The 20552-nt window shown below is 33.0% G+C and overlaps 1 protein-coding gene across 1 annotated transcript; it reads left to right on the top strand.

Moving 5' to 3' along the window:
* The first annotated feature begins 18087 nt into the window (after nt 1-18087).
* LOC100259511 (ubiquitin-40S ribosomal protein S27a-like) lies at nt 18088-18816 on the top strand. Its single transcript, XM_003634272.4, has one exon. It carries the CDS (start codon nt 18185-18187, stop codon nt 18653-18655), a length of 471 nt encoding a protein of 156 aa, XP_003634320.1. The 5' UTR covers nt 18088-18184; the 3' UTR covers nt 18656-18816.
* Nucleotides 18817-20552: the final 1736 nt, after the last annotated feature.

The following is a 20552-nucleotide window of genomic DNA, read 5'->3' on the forward strand; positions in this document are numbered from 1 at the left end:
AACATCTACTGGTGCAGTTAAGTGATCAACCAGAGCAACAACGGTTTCCTACGAATCTTGAAGATATGCAAAGGGCTGATGCGTAAAGGAAGTAGAGGCTTTGCATTATCATCAGTAGAGACCTTTCATGATCGGTTAAACAAAAAGGATGGCATATTAAAGATTGAGATTCAAGGTTCAAGTTTGAGATGTCACTTCTAAACATATTTTACCATTCATACAACATGAGTTCAGTAATGGAAGACATGTCATAAAGGTAGGGCATGACAGATTTCATAGATTCCCCTATGATTAGAAGATTTGTTGTTATAAGGATGTATTAGGCTGTTGAACACATAAAATGCGGGTGACTTGTTCAAGGACTGGTTGACTAGTTGTAATCACCTTGGCGTGGCTCATCATTAATCAATTCCCTAGAAGGAACATGGATAGGTTGTTCGCAGACGAGACAATCCTTGAAAGAAAAGATATAGTAGACCACCAAGCTTCTAGGTGGGTAAATAGAGGCTCAAGTCAAATAAGAGCTCACCAGACCTATGCTTTTAGATTTCACAGCCAATCTATAACAATATGGGCCACATGGTATATTGCACTCGTTGCTACACCTAATAGAAACTATAATACCCCAAACCTAATTTAGGGGTAAAATCATAATTTAGAAAATAATTAATTAATTTAATAAGGATAGAAATGTCTTTTCACTTTTAAAAGCCTTAGGTATAAATTAGATTTTCCTTATCTTCTCTATTTAGAAAACCCTTTTACACGGAGATCATAAAGATTAGAGAGCATAGGGCTAAAGTTTGGAGGTTTAGGATTTGAAGATCAATTTTTCAAATAAGATTTTAATCCTTGAATTAGCATTTTATATTCGTTAATTAGATTTGAATAATTTAGAAGTTTCAATCTAAATTAGGTTTTATTTATTTATTTTATGAATATGAATAGAGTTATTAATAAATATTGGAAAGTTTCAAATATTCGAATTAATAGAAAAAATAAATTACAGTTTAGAATATTCGAATTAATATATATATATATATATATATATATATATATATATATATATATATATATATATATATATATATATATATATATTATATTTTGGTTGTAAAAAAAAAAAAAAAAAAAAAAAAAAAAACGTATAGATATATGTACTATGTAAAAAAAAAAAAAAACCTCGAATAAATATGATGAGAGGCGTGGAGGTGGCCGTAGAGTGTCGTGGGATTAAAAAAAAATGGAGGACGTGTGTTGCCATGGAAGAGATTTAGGTATGTGAAAAAACGTATTTGTAAATATATGATTATAATAACAATAATGGGAAGAAACATGACTTCACAATTTTTAATTTTAGGGTTTTGTGTGTATTGAAAATAAGAGGGTAATGGAATTGAAACTTAATAAAGTAATAATAATATTTAGTTTTAAGTTAATAAATAAAATAATAGTAATAATAGTTTAATGTAAATAAATATATTTTTTTTTTAAAGATTCAATTTAGATAAATTAGAAAAGAGAAATAAATTATTGAAAATAGATTTTGAAATGAACCTAATTTTATATAAAAATTTGAAAACTCATTAATTAAATTATTATTGTTTAGGAAGTTGAAAATAATATTGGACGGTAATAATATTAACATGAGAAATTAATTAGGATTCCTAATACTAAATAAAATATTTTTAAGATTGTCAAATTTATATTATTAGATAAATAATCAACAATAATAGTTGTGTATGATATTATGTTAGGTGAGGAGTAAATTCTTCAAGCTAAATTCTTCAAGGTTTTTTAGTGCTTCTTTGAGGTAAGGGAAATTAATGCAGATTTTGTAAAAGGAAATAATTTTCTTTTTATATTATAGTTTGAAATGTGTAAAAATATTATTTTTATTTTTATGCATGGATCAAATATATGTTTTGCATGAAAAATATGTTTGAGCATTTTCTTTATTGATGAAAAATGAAAATTGTGGAGATATGATATTTTGTTTTGTAAGTTTGAATTAATAAAATGAAGTGTTTAACTCTGGTTTTTATGACCCTAGTCAATGGGTTATAATTGTTGACATTTCTATGGTCCTAATTAACGGGTTATAATTGTTGATATTATATGGCCCTAGTCAACGGGTTATAATTGTTGACCTTTGGCTTTGTTCACCTTAAATTGAACAAATTTGAAACTAGCTACTCATTTGTGAAGTCCCACCTAATTGGGCACCATTTGTTATTCGATAACCAAAGTAAAGATATTTTGAATGTAATTGATTTGATTTTGATGAGAATTTTTTTTTTGAAATGGATATGAGAAAGTTTTGTTGAAAAGTTTGATTGTATTAGCATTTTAAACTCAAAAGTTTTTATGAAAATAATTATACGATATATCTCCTGTTTGTAATTATAACTGAAAATGTTTAATCCATGAAATTGTATTGATGTTCCTTATTGAGCTTTAATCAAGTTAAGAATGTCAAATAATAAAAACTTCATTATCAAGATAAATTTCCTGAATGAAAAAAATATAATGGTAATTTATTAGTAGAGACCATACCTCGAAGAGTATGTTGTTCTCTTGAAATTTCTACAAATCATTAGGGGATTATGTTCATAGAGATACTTCAACACTTGGCAGCTTCTAGAGCTATACTCAACCAATTTCCTAGTCTACAAACTGGTTGAAGAGATAAAAATAGAATCGTTAATTTTAACAAAATGAAAATTAGACTATAAACCACATTTTCGACACTTGAAAAAACTTAATTAGAAGTTAAACAATGTAATTTGAACTCCCACTAGTTGTATATATAGTAATTCATCATATTGTAGTTTAAGATTCATTGAAAAATAAATAAGTTAAGCAATGAAACAAAAAAATTATTTTATGAAGAAATCTTCATGTTTTATGAGGGTGGCGATGTAATTTACAATGTTGTGGTAAAATACCAAGGCCAAAATTGGAAATCTTCATGTTTCCTTTTGAACTAACAAAAACATTATTTAGTTGAGAATGAAAACAAATGATCACATGAGAACAAAAAAATTCCAAGTGTATATCCCCTTTTAGAAGATCTTTAATAGGAAGCAAGAAATAATAAACTTGGTATCCCTATGGAAAACACCTTTGTTGTGGCAATAGGTCATAAACTATTGGAAACTTGGAAATGCTTCCAACTTTTATCTTCTAAGAGTTTCCCTTTGGATGTCTGTGAGTCATGCATGCAATTAACAACTTAGTTTAGTTATGGGAAATTGGAGAAATATCATGACAATAGAAGGAAAATGCTATCAATTTGCTTGTGATTCCATCAAACAATTTACTTTCAACATAGTTTGGTTCAAAAGAGAAAGAAATAAAATATTAATCTCATCAAAAGTGATAGTAGGATAGGCCAAAATGGTGATCTACTTCCATGCAAAAAGGTGTCTTCAAAGCCTTTAAATAGAAGAAAGTATCAATTGAGTGACTGACATCACCCATTCAAATTGTACTTCGTTCAACTTAACTTTGCTATACGATTTTTTTTTTCGTGAAACTATTAAGGAGCAATGTAAACAATTTGATCAATTACATTGAAAAATAAGGTAAAATTTGATATAATGGAAATGAATAAACTAGCATATACCTTTGATGTAAGACATATTTGATCAACAATAATATCTCTCGTATATTTCATCACATTGTATCCACATTCAACACTATCTGGTTGCATCAGACACTATATACATGAAATAAATCATTGTAGAATACACCAATTTTATAGTTAGTTGTAGGACATCTTGTACTTGATTAAAAATTAAGAAATTGTATTAAAAATGTATTCCTTAATTTATATGGGTTACTCACCCCTACTACAACCCAAGTAGGCTCCCTCTTTGATGATTTATGTTTTTGTGGTATGTGAATTCTAAGGGCCCAACATGAAGAAAATAATATTTGTTACCAATTATGCTTCATGCTCTAGGAGTGAGAGAAAAACTTACATATTAACAATCTCCTTAAGATCATCAGAAGGTTGATCTTTCAATGAGTCAAGGTAATATGCAATCATAGTCCTTATGTCCAATGCCACCAAAACCTAATGATAGCTACAAAATTTTACATAAATCCAGTTATATATTAATTGTCATTTGATAAGTTTACATACATATTACTTATGTACAATAGATTTGCATGCATCAATCAATTAGCAATAACCCTTGACCTATTTTCCTTGCTTGCTTCCCTCATTCTAGCTTTAGAAACCAAAGCTAGATTTACAAAAGCAAATCATCCTACCATCTTAGCATCAACCATATTTTTATGCAAGTGCCTAATTTAATTTCACATACCATTAAAAAGAAGTTAATAATTTAATGTAATTAACATTTCAACTCTCCTAAATGATTATAATGAAAAATTAAACTATAATGAGACAACTAAAATATAAGAAAAAAACAAAATAAATGTTCCCTCACCATATATAGAACATAAGACAGTTAGATGACATCTCTGTTGATGAAATTATGATATCCATATCATCATTCATGAGGAAGCTCTTAAAAGGCTCTCCAAAAACATCCTTTGTGATGTTTACTGCATCTACCTTCCCTTCCTTGAGTAGTAGTCTAACCAATGCAACAATGTTCTTGATATCTACAAGGTTCTTATCCTTAGAACTTAATGTTGTTTCTTTATTCCCTTGTTTCTTAAATTTTTTTTAATCCTATAAAACGAAATGTATGACTTCATATATAATTATTGTTCTTGATAAAAATAAGTTATGATTATTACCAAGAAACTATTAATGAAAATTGAAAAAAAAAAAACGCATACCTGGATGAGATGAGTAGTAAGACTGACCATTTGGGTAGGCCACAAAACTTGATACCCAAGAACCTCTCCAATAGTTGTAATTTGGTTAGGAATGGGCATGGGAAGTGGTGCATTTGGCTCATAAGAAACATACACAACAACTAAGAAGTTAACACCACATTCAAGTATAATTATACCAGCTGCAACTACATTATCCTTTGCCCCTATTGCCAATTGGCATTTCTAAATGTGAAAAACTAGTGCCATGTTCCATAAGAAAAGTTTTTTCCATAGCTCATTCATCATGTAGGTGGGACAAACCTAGACAATTAAAAGCTAAATTTAAACTCTATAAGTTTCATTCTTAAAGGATGGAAATATCCCTCAATGAGTTGGCATTTGAATAGTTTCAACTAGATGAATGAAATGAAATTTCTAACTTTATGTGTTATTACATAGGAATTATATAACATAATATTAATCACAACATACCTTGTTGGTCATCAACTTGATGTTTTAATTGCTCAACAACTTGAGGCGGGACAATTTGTTTTTGCTTAATGTTAAAGTTGCTAGCATCATATTAAGGCGTGCTAGGCATCATTTGAGAAAGTTAGGCTAAAATGTTTGCCTCAAACTTAGATTGTCAGTCTTGAGATTCTTTCACAAATTCCCAAATATCACGATCCACCATGGAATGGAAATATTGGCTCGGATTTGCCTTTAGCCCGTGGTCGCTCGACCACTGTATTTAGGAGTGCCCAATGCTTCTGTAAGTATATCATTATTGCCTCTAAAAATCCAACCACTCTCTCATGACTCTTTCAACATCTTGTCCTAAAACACAATAATGTTATTAACTTCAATGTCATATTGGTTAATATAAATAAGGTAAAAATAAATGAAATATATGTCAAAAAATATATACTTACAATCTACTCCACCACTGGTATGACAACTTCATCATAAGTGTCATCTTTTTTCTCCATTGTTTTCTTCGATAATATGCTTCTATCAATGATTTTTGTATAGCCAGTTGTTGTTATCTATTAAGATATTAGAATATACTATAATGAGTCTTTAATCAATTTATGCATAAAAGAAAAGAAAACAAGAAACTATCATTAACCTACCTTCTCATCCTCAAGACCATCATATTCTTTCATACTAAGATGATGATTGTAAATATGCTTCTTCTTTCTTTCTTTTCAAACTTCTCTAAAATCCTACAAATTTTATTTCATATTTAGTAAATGTGAATATGAGCATAAGTCATGCAGATGAGTTTAAGTTGACCTGAAATTTTTTAGACGATCTTTCCTTCACAAACATAGTCCAATCTTCATCTTTAATAAAATTATATTCAATTGGTGGTTTCTTAAGGACATTTAGTTGGTCTTTGAAAGGAATAACATACTTGATAGTCAACATGTTCTTGAATGATTGAAAACATTTGTCCATCGTTAGCATACAATTCCTCCTACTTTTACTATCTAATGTAAAAGAAGCCTATAAATCATTAACATAGTTATTAGTAATTAAAAATGTTTCGTAAACAGAATTGGAAAAAAGTTATACATTGAAAAAACTATTTTACCTCAATGGTGTCCCATAGGCTATCCTTCAATTGTATAGGTACATATCTCCAACTGTTATATCTAATTGGCACCATAATACATGTCAATACACCTAAAAAAATGGTTAGATGCATAGAAGTTTGTCCAACATAAATACCATTAGGATTGTATGTCATCACAAGCTTTACCCTTTTACTTCAGTTCTTGATAATCATGGACTTTCTAGTTATCTCTCTATACCTCCTTTTTGTAAGTGTTTTTTCTCATTGCTCTTGATCCATACTTGTAATAAAGATAATTATAAACTTTAAAAGTAAATTAATAAAATATCTATAAATCCAAACAATTTTTTTTTATGAAATATCTAACCAAAATTTTAAGTATGAAAACTTCAATTGCATAAGGCATTGCCTAATGAATTGATATGTATCGAACACAATATTGAAAATAGATCTGTCAATGTTTTTCTGAAGTCAATCTAACATTAACTAAAATTGAAACCATAACAATCATCTAATAGTAGAGACAAATGAAGTAATAAGCATAAGGTTTACCTTATAGAAAACCATAGTAGCATATCAATTCACCACACCAGAAATGAACAACAAGTACTTAGACAAGTACAAGTTGTAATAAAAACTAAAATGCATTTTGAAACAAAATAAAAATTTGATCACATCATTATAACAAGGCTTCAATTTAGTTACATATAAGATTTGTTCTCAACCCAAATCCTCTCATAGTTGCCTCGTATACAAATTGCATCAGAGTCATCCATAACATCAAATGATTCAACTTGTGGGAAAAAAAATGATTGGATAGTGTTCAGTAGAGTTACCCATGAGATCATCACCATCGTCCCTTTCCAAGAAGCCTTGTTGAGGAGTTGATAAAACAACCGACCATCTTGGATCAAGTTCATCTTATACATAGAAAACTTGCTTAACCTAGGAGGCTAAAATGAAAGGATTTGATTTATGAGCTATTTTGTTGAAGTCAACTAAGGTAAACCTAAGATCATCAACTTTGATTCCATTCTTACTATCAATCCAATCACACTTGAAGACTGGAATCCTAAACATGGTATAATCAAGGTCTCAAATCTTAGTAATAACCTCATAGAAACAAAGCTCATCAAATACTGGATTTTTATCCTCGACACTAGAAATTTGCATTGTTGTAGCTACAATGTTGACTCCACTATTTTGGGTAGCTCGAAAATCATCACAGTCCTTGGTATGGTAGTGACACCCATTAATGACATAGCTATGATACTTAAACACATAGTGGCTAGGACCATGAGCTATCCATTAAAGGGTTTTAGATACAAGTTCTTTATTACCAATGGCAACTTCAACCTGTATAGATAAGTTATAGTTATTATTAACATAGTTAACCATGAGTGCAAAGAATACAATAAAATTTACTACCACTTTAGTACATTTTGTTGCAACCAATAAGTAAAAGTACGCATATGCTCATCCTGTAGCCAATTTTGTCTTTTAGCTTGACATGGATATTTCATTTTCAACCATTTCATGTGATCTCTATGAAGTCATGTACCATAATTTTATAGTTAGTATCCTATGTTTATTATAAGTATGATAAATAAATAAATAAACAAAAGTGTGTCCCACTTACTCGACATAAGTTTGGATGATTGTTGTATTCTCCAACACATAATGATGTGCTTGTAACCATAACTTGGAATCAACCTTCAAGGTGTGACCTCCAAACATAGGTGGCCCAACTTTTTGGTCAATGTTTGAAGTACTAGGAATCCCAATTGCATCTTCATTTGATAAGTACTCTGTACAAAACTTGATATCTTCCTCTGCAATATAGCATTTAACGATGCAACCTTCGGGCTGATTACAGTCTCATACATAGCCTTTTAGCACTTTCATGAACCTTTCAAATGGGTACATTCACCTAAGGTAGATTGGTCCACAAAGTCTCACCTCTCTTACAAGATGCACAGTAAGATGCACCATGATATCGAAGAATGAAGGTGGAAAATACTTTTCAAATAAGCACAATGTCACCACAACCTCATTTTGTAATTCATCTAATGTAGAAACATCAACCACTTTACAATAGAGAACATTAAAAAAGGAACTCAATCTACAAATGGAATTCCTCACATGCTTTGGCAAAATAGATCATAATGAAACTGACAATAATTGTTGCATTAATGTATGGTAGTCATGGGATTTCAAGCCATAAAGCTTCAAGTCTTCCATTGATACAAGGTTTTGAAGGTTAGAGCAGTATCTATTAGCCCAAGCTTCTAATCATGTTTTGATAATAAAAAAACCATGGTTAAGTTGTTAATTGGTTTGAATTATAAAGAATTTTAGGTTTTAGTTTGGAAATTCAAAAAGATATCCGAGAAATTCATCAAAGAACCCAATGGATGCAAGATCAAGACAAATGGAAGACCCTTTAATCATAAGAAACATATGTAAGATGAATGCATGGGTGCACTTAGGACTTTCATATCTTTTCATGCATCTTTAAAAACTCGGTTTATGCATTAAAGTTACATTTCCATTAAAACTCAAGTTTTATCAAATGAACCTGAGGCAAATCATTTCAAAATTGGCAAACACATTGACCTAAAGACCTTGCCTAAGTGTTAGAAGTGAAAAAAAATAGAAAATGATAGGTTTTCATGACAAAACTAGTGAACCAATTGAGGCACTAGTCAACCGACTCAACTGGTTAGTGTACCGGTCGAGGTCCAGTTGAGAGATGCAAGAAATATTCTCTCTATTCCATTGGCCTTGCATTCTAGGTCGATGGCTATACCTTCTTGGCTGAGGTCTAGTTGAGGCCTAACGATCACCTAGCATGCATTTATTGCCCAACGACTAGTCAATCGGTCGACCCTAGCTCGACCGATTTAGACTGTTTTTTGGCATTTTGGCTCCTAAGGCTAGAAATCTATAAATTGAGAGCTCCACTTCATTTATGAGCATAAGAACACCTGCATTTATTTGTTTACCTATTTGTTCTTTCCTTAAAAGCCTTCATTCTTTCCTTGGTGTTTTAAACCTCCATTTGCATATTCCTTAGTGCACCCTTGTTATTCACCCTAGCATTTGAGTTGTATTTGAGCTCATGTTGAGCTAGGTTGAGAGATTTAAATTTATTATTTGAGTGTTAGAAGCTTCAAGTGTGTAGAGACTTGAAGAAATTATGTAAGAGCCCATTAGAGTTGGAATCCAAGTGTAAAGGTGTTAGAAGCTTGGTTAAAGCTTCAAGTATAGTGAAACCCTCACTTGATTAAGAGCTTGAGGAGAATGGATGTAGGTAAAGGGTGTCAAAACCACTATGAAATCTAAGTTTGCTCTCTCTAATCTTATATCTTTATATTTGTCCTTCTTTTGCTTGAATTTATTGTTTTTGAAAAAAATAATTTAAAACCCAATTCACCCCCCTCCCCCTCTTGGGTGTTTTCCCTATTAAGATTAGCCTTTATTTTCTCAGTATCCATGAAGGACCTTCAATTGTGAACGAGTTTGGCAAAATACCTTTTTTTTTCCATTTTGGAAAGTGTATAACATGTAGGAGGGAGATATGTTCTCTTTGATTCAAACATTGGTGCCAATTCACTCCTTAAACCCATGTCTACAAGATCTAAGTGACAATTAAGTCCATCCTTTGTCTTACCTAAACTGTTGAGTAAGGTACCAATGATGCTTTCACAAACATTTTTCTCAATATGCATTACATCCACATTATGACGAACATGAAGATATTTCCAATACTCAAGATAAAAAAATATGTACTTCTTTTTCCAACAATTTGCATTGCTAACTTTGGATTTACCACGATTAACTTTTTTTTTTCCCCATGAATTACAAATGACATTAATTTTTCTAAGAATATCCTCTCCGCTTAATATTTGTGGAGATGGCCTAAACTCTTGTTCACCATTGAATGCTTTCTTTTGTTTCCTAAATGGATGGTTGCATGGAAAAAGTCGTCTATGTCTTGCATATAAGTTCTTTTTTCCATGTTTCAATCTAAGAGAATATGTTTCTTACCCGTATATTGGACAACCAAAATATCCTTTGACTATGCACCCGAACAAGTTTCCATATGTAGGGAAATCATTGATTGTCCTCAATAGAATAACTCTTAATGTAAAGAACTCTTGTTGATGTGCATCGTAAGCTTGGACTCCGACCTCCCACAATGTTTTAAGAGTTTTTATCAACGGTGCTAAATAGATGTCAATGTCATTAACAGGTTGTTGTGGACCTGAAATTAACAAAAATAACATCATAAATTTTCTCTTCATGTACAACCATGGAGGAAGGTCATAAATTATCATGAGAACATGTCAACAACCATGTTTGCTACTTAATGAACTATGAGGAATTATCCCATCTGCTGAAATGGCAAGTCTTAGGTTTCTAGGTTCTGAGGAAAACTCAGGCCATCTATGGTCAACCAGCTTTCATGATGGTGAGTCTAATGACACATTTTCCCATCAAAATCTCTTTCTTCGGCATGCCATATGAGCTCTTTTGCGATTTTTTATTATTGAAACATTCTTCTAAATCTTGGAACTAGAGGGAAATACCACATTACTTTTACAAGAACTCCTTTCCTCTTTTTAGTTCCTGTCCTATTTGTCTTCTACCTTGAAGTTCTACAAGTAGGACATGAGGATGCATCTTTCAACTCATTCCTACAAAGTATACTATCACAAGGACATGCATGTTTCTCATATTCTATTCCCAATGTATTTAATGCTTTTTTTTGCTTCATACATAGACAAAGGCAACTCATTGTTTACAAACAATATATTTCCAAGCATTTCTAAAAGCTCTAAAAAGTTTTTATTAGACCACTCATGTTGTAGTATGTGGCTCATATTGAGGGAAAGACATATATGGAGAAAAATGGGCAAATTCCAGAGTGGAGTGAAGTGGGAACAACAATATTTGCCATTCAAGCTTGTATTTTTATTATTAAGGGCGAACGATAGGTTGGGGGTGCGGGGGGCAATGCCCTCCAGTAGTACGGTTCAGGGGTATTTTTGGAATTTCATTACATGAGGGTTAGTATAAATACCCTTTTATGTAACCCTAATTTGACATATAGTGAAAGTCTTCTTCCTTGTTCCCGTGGACTTAGGCAATCTGTCGAACCACGTTAAATTTGTGTTTTCTTTTCGTTTTTTTCTCTAATTTTTCACCAGGAATTGTTGCATGAAAATCAACAATTGGTATCAGAGAGCCAAGTTTGATGTCTAGGATTTCTTCTACAAAGTTCGACATAGTCAAGTTCGATGGATCTAAGAATTTTGGTCTATGGCAGAGGAGGGTTAAAGATCTGTTAGTGCAGCAAGGTATGGTGAAGGCATTATACAGAAAACAACCAGAAGGAATGAACGACATGGATTGGAAAGATTTGGAAGCAAAGGTTGCGAAAACTATCAGGCTTTATTTGGATGATGACGTGATGTACCATGTCATGGATGAGGAATCACCGACGACAAATTGGTTGAAATTGGAAAGTCGATATATGTCGAAGTTGTTGAGGAACAAGTTGTATCTTAAGCAAAAACTATATGGTCTTAAGATGGTAGAGGGCTCAAATCTAAGCCAATATATAAATGTGTTAAATCATATCATTAGTGATTTGAAGCAAATTGATGTGAAGTTTGAAGACGAAGACAAGGCATTAATGTTACTAAATTCCCTACCTGCTTCTTCTACGTATGAAAATCTGGTTACAATTCTAATGTGAGGGAAAGAGACCCTTGATTTGGAGGAGATCACGAGTGCTCTTTTAGGTTTCAATCAGAGGAAGAAAGCCAATGATGAGAGTTCTCAGGGTGAAGGGCTTGTGGCAAAGAGTAATCAGGAACGTGGGAGAAACAAGTTCTGAAGCGAATTGAGTGACAATAAATCTTGATCTAAATCCAAGAAGAGAAAGGACATACAATGTTATAAGTGTGGAAAAAAGGGGCACATGAAACGAGATTGTCTAGAAAAAAAGAAATGGGGCTCGATATCGAAAAATAAAGAGGGTTCATTAAAGTCTACGAATGTAGTGGCAGAAGAAGACTCAGAGAGTGGTGATGGTGATATGTTGTCGATTTCATCTAGTTCAAATCATCTTACAAATTCTTAGATTTTGGATTCAACATGCTCTTATCATATGACACCCAATAAAATATTGGTTTAACACATGCAGGTCAGTAAATTATGGTTATGTTCTGATGAATAATAATGTTTCATGTAAAGTTACTAGAATAGGGAATATCAAAATTAAAATGTTTGATGGTGTTGTTAGAACGTTGTGTGATGTTAGACATGTACCTGATTTAAGGAAGAATCTGATTTCTTTGGGGACTTTAGACTATAACAAGTTTAGTTACAAGTCTACAAGTGGAATAATGAAGGTGAATAAAGGTATTATGACGGTGATGAAAGGGCAGAAGCTAGCAAGAAATATTTATAAATTGTTAGGTACCACAATTGTAGGTGGAGTTGCAACCGTAGAGTCTGAGTCAGCTAGTACAGTCTTGGCATATGTAGTTAGGGCATATAGGTGAGAGTGGGATGATGGAGCTTCATAAGAGAAATTTGTTAAAGGGAATTGAAACATGTAAACTTGATTTATGTAAGTATTGTGTTTTTGGAAAACAGAATAAAGTGTAGTTCAAGACAACCACACATAAAACAAAGGGGTTTCTTGACTATGTCCATACAGATGTTTGGGGGCTAGTGAGGGTAGTATCATTGGGAGGAAATATGTATTTTGTGAGTTTTATTGATGATTACTCACGAAAGGTTTGGGTGTACTTCATGCGACACAAGTTAGATACGTTTGCCAAGTTTAAGTTGTGGAAAACTGAAGTAGAAAACCAGACAGAGAGAAAGATAAAATGCCTCAGGTCCGATAATGGTACTAAGTATATAGATTCAAAGTTCACGGAATTGTATGAGCAACATGGGATTAAGAGACACTTCACAGTACGTAAGACACCATAACAAAATGGTGTAGCAAAAATGATGAATAGAACAATAGCTGAAAGAGCTTAGTGTCTTAGATTGAATGCAGGGCTTGAAAATAAATTCCGAGCAGAAGCAGTGAACATAGCATGTTACTTGATCAACAGGTCACCAAGGGCAACATTAGATGGGAAAGTAGCAGAGGAGGTATGGACAGGCAGTCCGATAGACTACTTTGATTTGAGAGTATTTGGGTGCCTAACCTATGTACACATTCCTAATGAGGAGAGATCGAAGCTTGATGCGAAGTCTAGATAGTGTATTTTTCTAGGGTATCAGAAAGGAGTGAAAGACTTCAAGCTCTAGGATCCAAAGACAAATAAGGTGGTGATTAGTAGAAATGTGGTTTTTGATGAGAAAGCCATGTTATAGTGTATTCCAAAAGAAGAGAAACATGAGCTAGAGAATTGCAGTAGAAATGAGCAGTTGATACGGGTGGAATTAAAGACCCATGATATAAAGGATTGTGCTTAGAATGCAGGGAGGTCCAGTTTAGAAGATCAACAACATCACAATATAGCCACAGACAGACACAGATGCACTGTCAAGCCACCTACCAGGTATGGTTTTGAAGATTTGGTTTCTTATGCACTAATTACTAGTAGTGGGGATCGTACTACCTTTCAAGAGGCAGTACACAGTCAAGAGAAAAGTAGATGGATGGGTGCTATGGTGGAGGAGATTCAATCTTTGCATAAGAACCAGACATGGGAGTTGGTGGAGCTTCCAGAGGAGAAGAAAACAATAGGATGTAAATGGGTGTACAAGAAGAAAGAAGCAGTTTTAGAAAAAGATGGTGAAAAGTTCAAAGCTCATTTAGTAGCAAAGGGTTACTCACAGAGGAAAGGGGTTGACTATGATGAGATTTTTTTCCCCCATGGTCACACACACTTCCATCAGGATAGTGTTGGGTTTGGTAGCACATTTTGACATGCAGTTGGAGCAAATGGATGTAAAGACAACTTTTCTTCATGGTGATTTGGAGGAGTTGGTCTACATGGATCAGAGCACTTGGTATCTAAATTGAGGAAATCACTTTATGGGTTAAAGTAATCCCCAAGGCAATGGTACAAGCGATTTGACTCTTACATGATCATGATTGGCTACAAAAGATGCGAGTATGATTGTTGTGTTTATGTAAAGAGCCTAGATGATGATTCATTTTTTTTTTTTATTACTCTATGTGGATGACATGTTAATTGCTGCAAAGAGTATGATTGAGGACAATAAGTTGAAGTCTTTGTTGAGCAAGGCATTTGACATGAAGGATTTAGGTGTGGCCAAGAAGATTCTTGGGATGGAGATTCACATGGATAGAGCTTCAGGGGATTATGGTTATCTCAGCATAGCTATGTTAAGAGAGTGTTGGAAATGTTCAACATGGATAATGCAAAACTAGTAAGTACATCTTTGACGAATCATTTTATATTGTCAACTAATCAGTGTCCAAAGATAGATGATGAATTGAAAAACATGTCAAAGGTTCCATATGCAACTGCAGTAGGATGCTTGATGTATGCTATGGTTTGTACAAGACCAAATTTGGCACATGCTATTAGTGTGGTGAGTAAGTTTCTATCAAATCTAGGAAGATTGCATTTGGATGCAGTCAAGTGGATTTTCAACACTTAAGGGGTACTACAGACTACGACATCATGTTTAGCAAACAACAGAGTGATCTTCTAGTTAAGGGGTATGTTGATGCAGACTATGAATGAGACTTGGATGGCAGAAGGTCTACCACAGGTTATGTATTCACCCTTGGTGGGGGACCTATTTGTTGGAAGTCTATGATACAGTCTTTAGTTGCACTATCTACTACTAAGTCAAAATATATAGCAATAGTTGAGGCTACAAAGGAATCATTGTGGCTTACAGGTTTGGTTAAGGAGTTGGGTATTCAACAAGGCAAAGTTCAATTATATTGTGACAATCAGAGTGCCATTTATTTGGCAAAGAACCAGGTGTATCATGCAAGGACCAAACACATAGATGTGAGGTTTCACAAGATCAGGGAATTGGTTTCTTCTGGTGAATTGTTACTTTAGAAGGTTCACACCTCTGAAAATGCAGGAAACATGTTGACAAAGCCCATTACCATAGAAAAGTTCAAGCATTGCTTGAACTTGATTAATGTCTCCAGATGTTAGATAGTAGATGCCCTAACCTATTGTCCCAGGTGTAGTTACAAGCTATGTTTCTCACTTCCTAAGGGGGTGAATATTTGCCAAGGTGGAGATTTGTTGTAGTATATGACTCATATTAAGGGAAAGACATATATGGAGAAAAAATGGCAAATGTCGGAGTGGAACAATGACATTTGCCATTCAAACTTGTATTTTTATTATTAAGGTTGAACGATAGGTTAGGGGTGGGGGGCAATGCCACCTTGCGGTACGGTTCAAGGATATTTTGGAATTTCATTACATGAGGGTTATGTAACCCTAATTTGACATATAGTGAAAGTCTTCTTCCCCGTTCTCGTGGACATAGGTAATCTGCCGAACTACGTTAAATCTGTGTGTTTTATTTTCACTTTTCTCTAATTTTTCACCAAAATTCGTTGCATGAAAATCAACAGCATACTTTCAGGTTATACAATTTAATCAATGCATACAACTTTGCAAAGTTTCTACATCCAGGATATAAAGGTTTTTTTTGCATCTTTAAGTAATCTTTGAAATGATTCTGGGTCATTTTTACAATCCTCCTATGTAGCTGGAACCATTTCTATTGTACCATGCACATCATCAAATTGAACTCTATCATAATGTTTTGCTCTTGTTGTTGGTGGTCCATTTGGAGCTACCTCATAAGGAATTTCAGGCAGATTTGAGGCTCATACCTTTGGGTGGATGCGATGTGGTATTGGGAATTCAATGGATAGTTGAATTGGGACCCATATTGTTGGATCTCAAGAATTTGAGAATGGAATTTATTGTTGATGGAAGGAAATTCATATTGAGAGGTGTGACTATAGGTCGCAAAAAGTTAGTTTCAACAGATTAGATTCAAAAGGATTCAATGCATATGTCTCAAGCATCTACAATTCAAAATTTCTCTATACAATGGGATGAGGAAAATAAAGTTGAAAAGGAACAATAAAGCAATTGCCCAACTCATTTCCAAAAGGTGGAACATGGGAAGATGCTTACAAGATTCAAAAAAGTTTCCACAATTTGAGCCTTGAGGACAAGGCTTTTTTTTATGGGAGAGGGAATGTTACAACCCAAATAAAGGATCCCTAGGATCCCTCAATCTTTGGTTTCTATTCCTAATTAGTTTATGTTTAGTTTGGAGAATAAAAGATCCTTAGGATTAGTTTCAATTTTATTTAGTTTTTATCCCTAATTAGTTTCTATTTTATTCAGGGAATAAAGGATCCCTAGGATTAGTTTTTATTTTATTTAGTTTCTACTTTATTTAGTTCCTATTTCTATTTAGTAGCTTATATAAAATAAGGAGTGTAATGGGAAAGACAAGGAAAAATAATCTCAATAAGAATAATTTGTTCTCTCAATTTTGCATCTTCTCCTTAGGTCATAAGAAAATATAACTAAAATTTTGTATAATTTATATATAATGTTATAAGATGTATTATTATAATGGATAATATTGTTTCTTTTATAATAATATATAATGTGATATTATGTAGTAATAATAATAATAACCTATGTTAGATTGTTATATATTATTATATTATTATATTATATTTTGTATAACTCAATGTTATATTGCATTTGCTTATTATTTTCTAATTTTTTATTTTAAAACATTTGAATAAAATATTCTATATATTTATAATTAACCAACTAAATTATTTTAATATGAAAATATATTCATTTATAATAATCTAGTCTAATAAATGAACACAAATATTTATAAAGTATATAATATTTACTTTCAAATATATATATATAAAATAATATTTTAAATTTAGGCATACTTCAAATAATTAGTCTAATAAATAAGTTTTAAAGAACATGTTTATGCCCTACTACACTTGTAAATATTGGGGAAATATTGTAAATTAATTAAAATGATATCATGATTTATTGTAATTTTAAAATTAGAAAATATATTAATATCACTTATACCATAAATCATCCAATTTTTATTTATTTGTTACTTGTGTCATGGGCTTGACTGCCTCATGTTCTCCCCACATTGGTGACCTTTTAAAAAAAATAAAAAATAAAAAATATTTTAATGTTACATTTTCAATTCCTAGATGTTTCTAAATTAATCTTTCATTTTTGAAAAACAAAAAAAAAAAAAAGAAAAAAACCATTTAAAAATTTAGGCATTCAAATTATAGAATGTGAAGCCAAGTCTTTTTCAACAAATTATGGGTTATATATATGTTTGGAAAATTTTAAAATTTTAAGAAAACTATTTAAAGCAAAAAATATAAGATTTATTTTCATTAAAACATGTTCTTAACTTAGTCTCTATTTAGATTAATTTTTGAAGTTTTAAAAGTTTTATTTTTTAACTCAATGAGAGTTTTTATATTTGTAACTAATTTTGCTCCAGGAATCCCAACGTAGAGTAGGAAAAGGGTGTTCGAAAATTTAGAATATTTCTTTAAAAACGATGTCGTTTTTATAATCCGACGTGTCTAAAGCCCGCATCCGCATTAACTCACGTAGACCCGCGTCGACCCACGTTATAACCCTAACCCTACGCACTGTCTACTATATAAACGCAAAGATAAACCGCCGAGGCCCTTCCAGCGGCGACTGCGGGGAAGAGAAAAGGAGAGGAGCGAAGATGCAGATTTTCGTGAAGACCCTAACGGGGAAGACCATAACCCTAGAGGTTGAATCATCTGACACGATCGATAATGTCAAGGCCAAGATCCAAGACAAGGAAGGCATCCCGCCGGACCAGCAGCGCCTCATCTTCGCTGGCAAACAGCTGGAGGACGGCCGAACCCTAGCCGACTACAATATCCAGAAGGAGTCAACCCTCCACCTGGTGCTTCGCCTCCGTGGTGGCGCCAAGAAGCGCAAGAAGAAGACCTACACCAAGCCCAAGAAGATCAAGCACAAAAAGAAGAAGGTCAAGCTCGCTGTTTTGCAGTTCTACAAGGTTGATGATTCCGGAAAGGTTCAGAGGTTGAGAAAGGAGTGCCCTAATTCTGAGTGCGGTGCGGGTACCTTCATGGCCAATCATTTTGATAGGCACTATTGTGGCAAGTGCGGCCTCACCTATGTTTACCAGAAGGCTGGCGGAGATTAGGGTTTATAACTTGAACTACTTCTTCTAGTTTCTGTTATGCGTTTCTGTTTTGTAGAATTTCAGAGTTCATAATTTTGAATCGAATGGATTGGAATTTGACTTTGAATTTGAATGATTTGCATGTTTAATCGTATAAGGGGCTTATGATGTTCTTAATCTTACAGGGATTCTCTTTTTATTTTTATCTTATTTGTTTATTATTTTTATATCCTTTGGTTATTCGTTGATTTGTTGAATGGCTGAGGGAGTGTTTTATTCTGTTATTGCTTGGTCTATAACATCCTTTTTGCTGATGGCATGAATCTACTACTGTCAAGAACATCGTCATTTTGTTGAAATGCAATGATTGTATTTTTATTTTTTTTCCTTTTTACATGCTTTTAGAAATCAATATATAAGCTTAAATCACCATCTTGTAATATTCTCAAGCATTGAAAATGGGGTTAACTTATTTCTGTGGTATTTTTGTGTCCCATTCTTGTAGGATTTTATCATTTGCTGGTTTATGTTTGATCATTTGCTGACTTGTGTTCTCTTCTTGGCTTGGAAGAGAAATGAATAGCCCCTCTAAACTTAACTTGTAGAGAACTTGGTATCCTTGAACTCGTTTGTGTTTTTCTCCACCACTTGAACTACCAAACTAGAATGTCAAGATCTTTTTCTTAGTCCATGAGTTATGTATTTGATTTTCAAGCTGTGGCTTCCCCAATTCTTCTCATATGTCCCTCAAATTAATTGAATTGGCCTGATCACCCGGATAATCCTAGAAAAAAGTGCAGTTTGCCCAATCTCTCCTCACTAGCCTCATGTGTTAAAAGACAATGATCCTTCCAAAATGTCCTCTAAAACAGGAAAAGCACTGTCTCTCTGTTTGGACAAGAACAACCAACAGGAAAGATTGTTTGTTTTCCTGCTATCCACAAATGGATCCTGTAATTAGTGGGTTGTCCATTTTTTTTTTTACCATCTTGTTGATTTGGTTATATCTAATATCGATGTAGGGCTTACAGACTTAGCCCAAAATGGTGTTCGAATCTAATATCTTCTTATAAAGGCAGCTTTCCTGCTAAGGAGCTCTTCTACCGTTCAAAGAGTTGCTTCTCTTGTTACCAGTTGATCCAGAAAGGTTCATGATTTGCTTGAAAATATTCAGCACCTTGCTCGAGATAACAAGTTCATAATGTATTTGATTAACAATAAAACCTCAAATAATCATGTCATTATCTTTTAGATGTCTGCTAGACTTCTCCCAACCTTATCCCTGAAGTCATAATGTCTCTGTAAAAGGATTCCTAATTTATGCGCATAATGGTTTGCTTCTTTTGGAACTTATGTTTGACTGCTATTGTTTCTGTAGTATAAGATGGCCGCCTTTAGAAGATTCTTTTGTGTGGGGAAGCACATGGAGTTTCAATGGATCTAAAGGACTAGCACTGGCTAGTGTATAAGCCTTGACTTGATCTTCCTACAAATAAAAATATTGGGCTACAGAATTGAAAGCATTGGGTTCTAAATTTTGCGTGTTTTAATACTCTTAGGGGGTGTTTGGTACACGGGAATAGGGAGTGGGAATAGACATCTCATTCCTCTTCTCCCTTATTTCTATGTTTGGATAAATGTTAAGAAGGCGGAAATGAAATAAAAAATTATTCCGGCAGAAATCAAATCCAACTTATGAGTCGGATTTGCATTCATTAAAAGTAGGTGGTATTCTGATTCATTAAACCTATTTGATAATATAAAATAACCTAAATTACTATTTTACCCTCTTATCTTGTTCTTCAAACCCGATGTTTATCTTCTTTGTAAAGGTAGAGATCCATTCATCATCCACTTCTTATCTTCTTTGCAAAGCTAGAGACCCACTTATCATCCAATTCTCTGCAACAAGTGATTC

This window comes from Vitis vinifera, chromosome 17, assembly GCF_030704535.1.
Source record: "Vitis vinifera cultivar Pinot Noir 40024 chromosome 17, ASM3070453v1".
Lineage (NCBI taxonomy): Eukaryota > Viridiplantae > Streptophyta > Magnoliopsida > Vitales > Vitaceae > Vitis > Vitis vinifera.

What these genes read in the sequence shown, in the direction of transcription:
- LOC100259511 (XM_003634272.4), top strand. Translation starts at nt 18,185, where the DNA reads ATGCAGATTTTCGTGAAGACCCTAACGGGGAAGACCATAACCCTAGAG.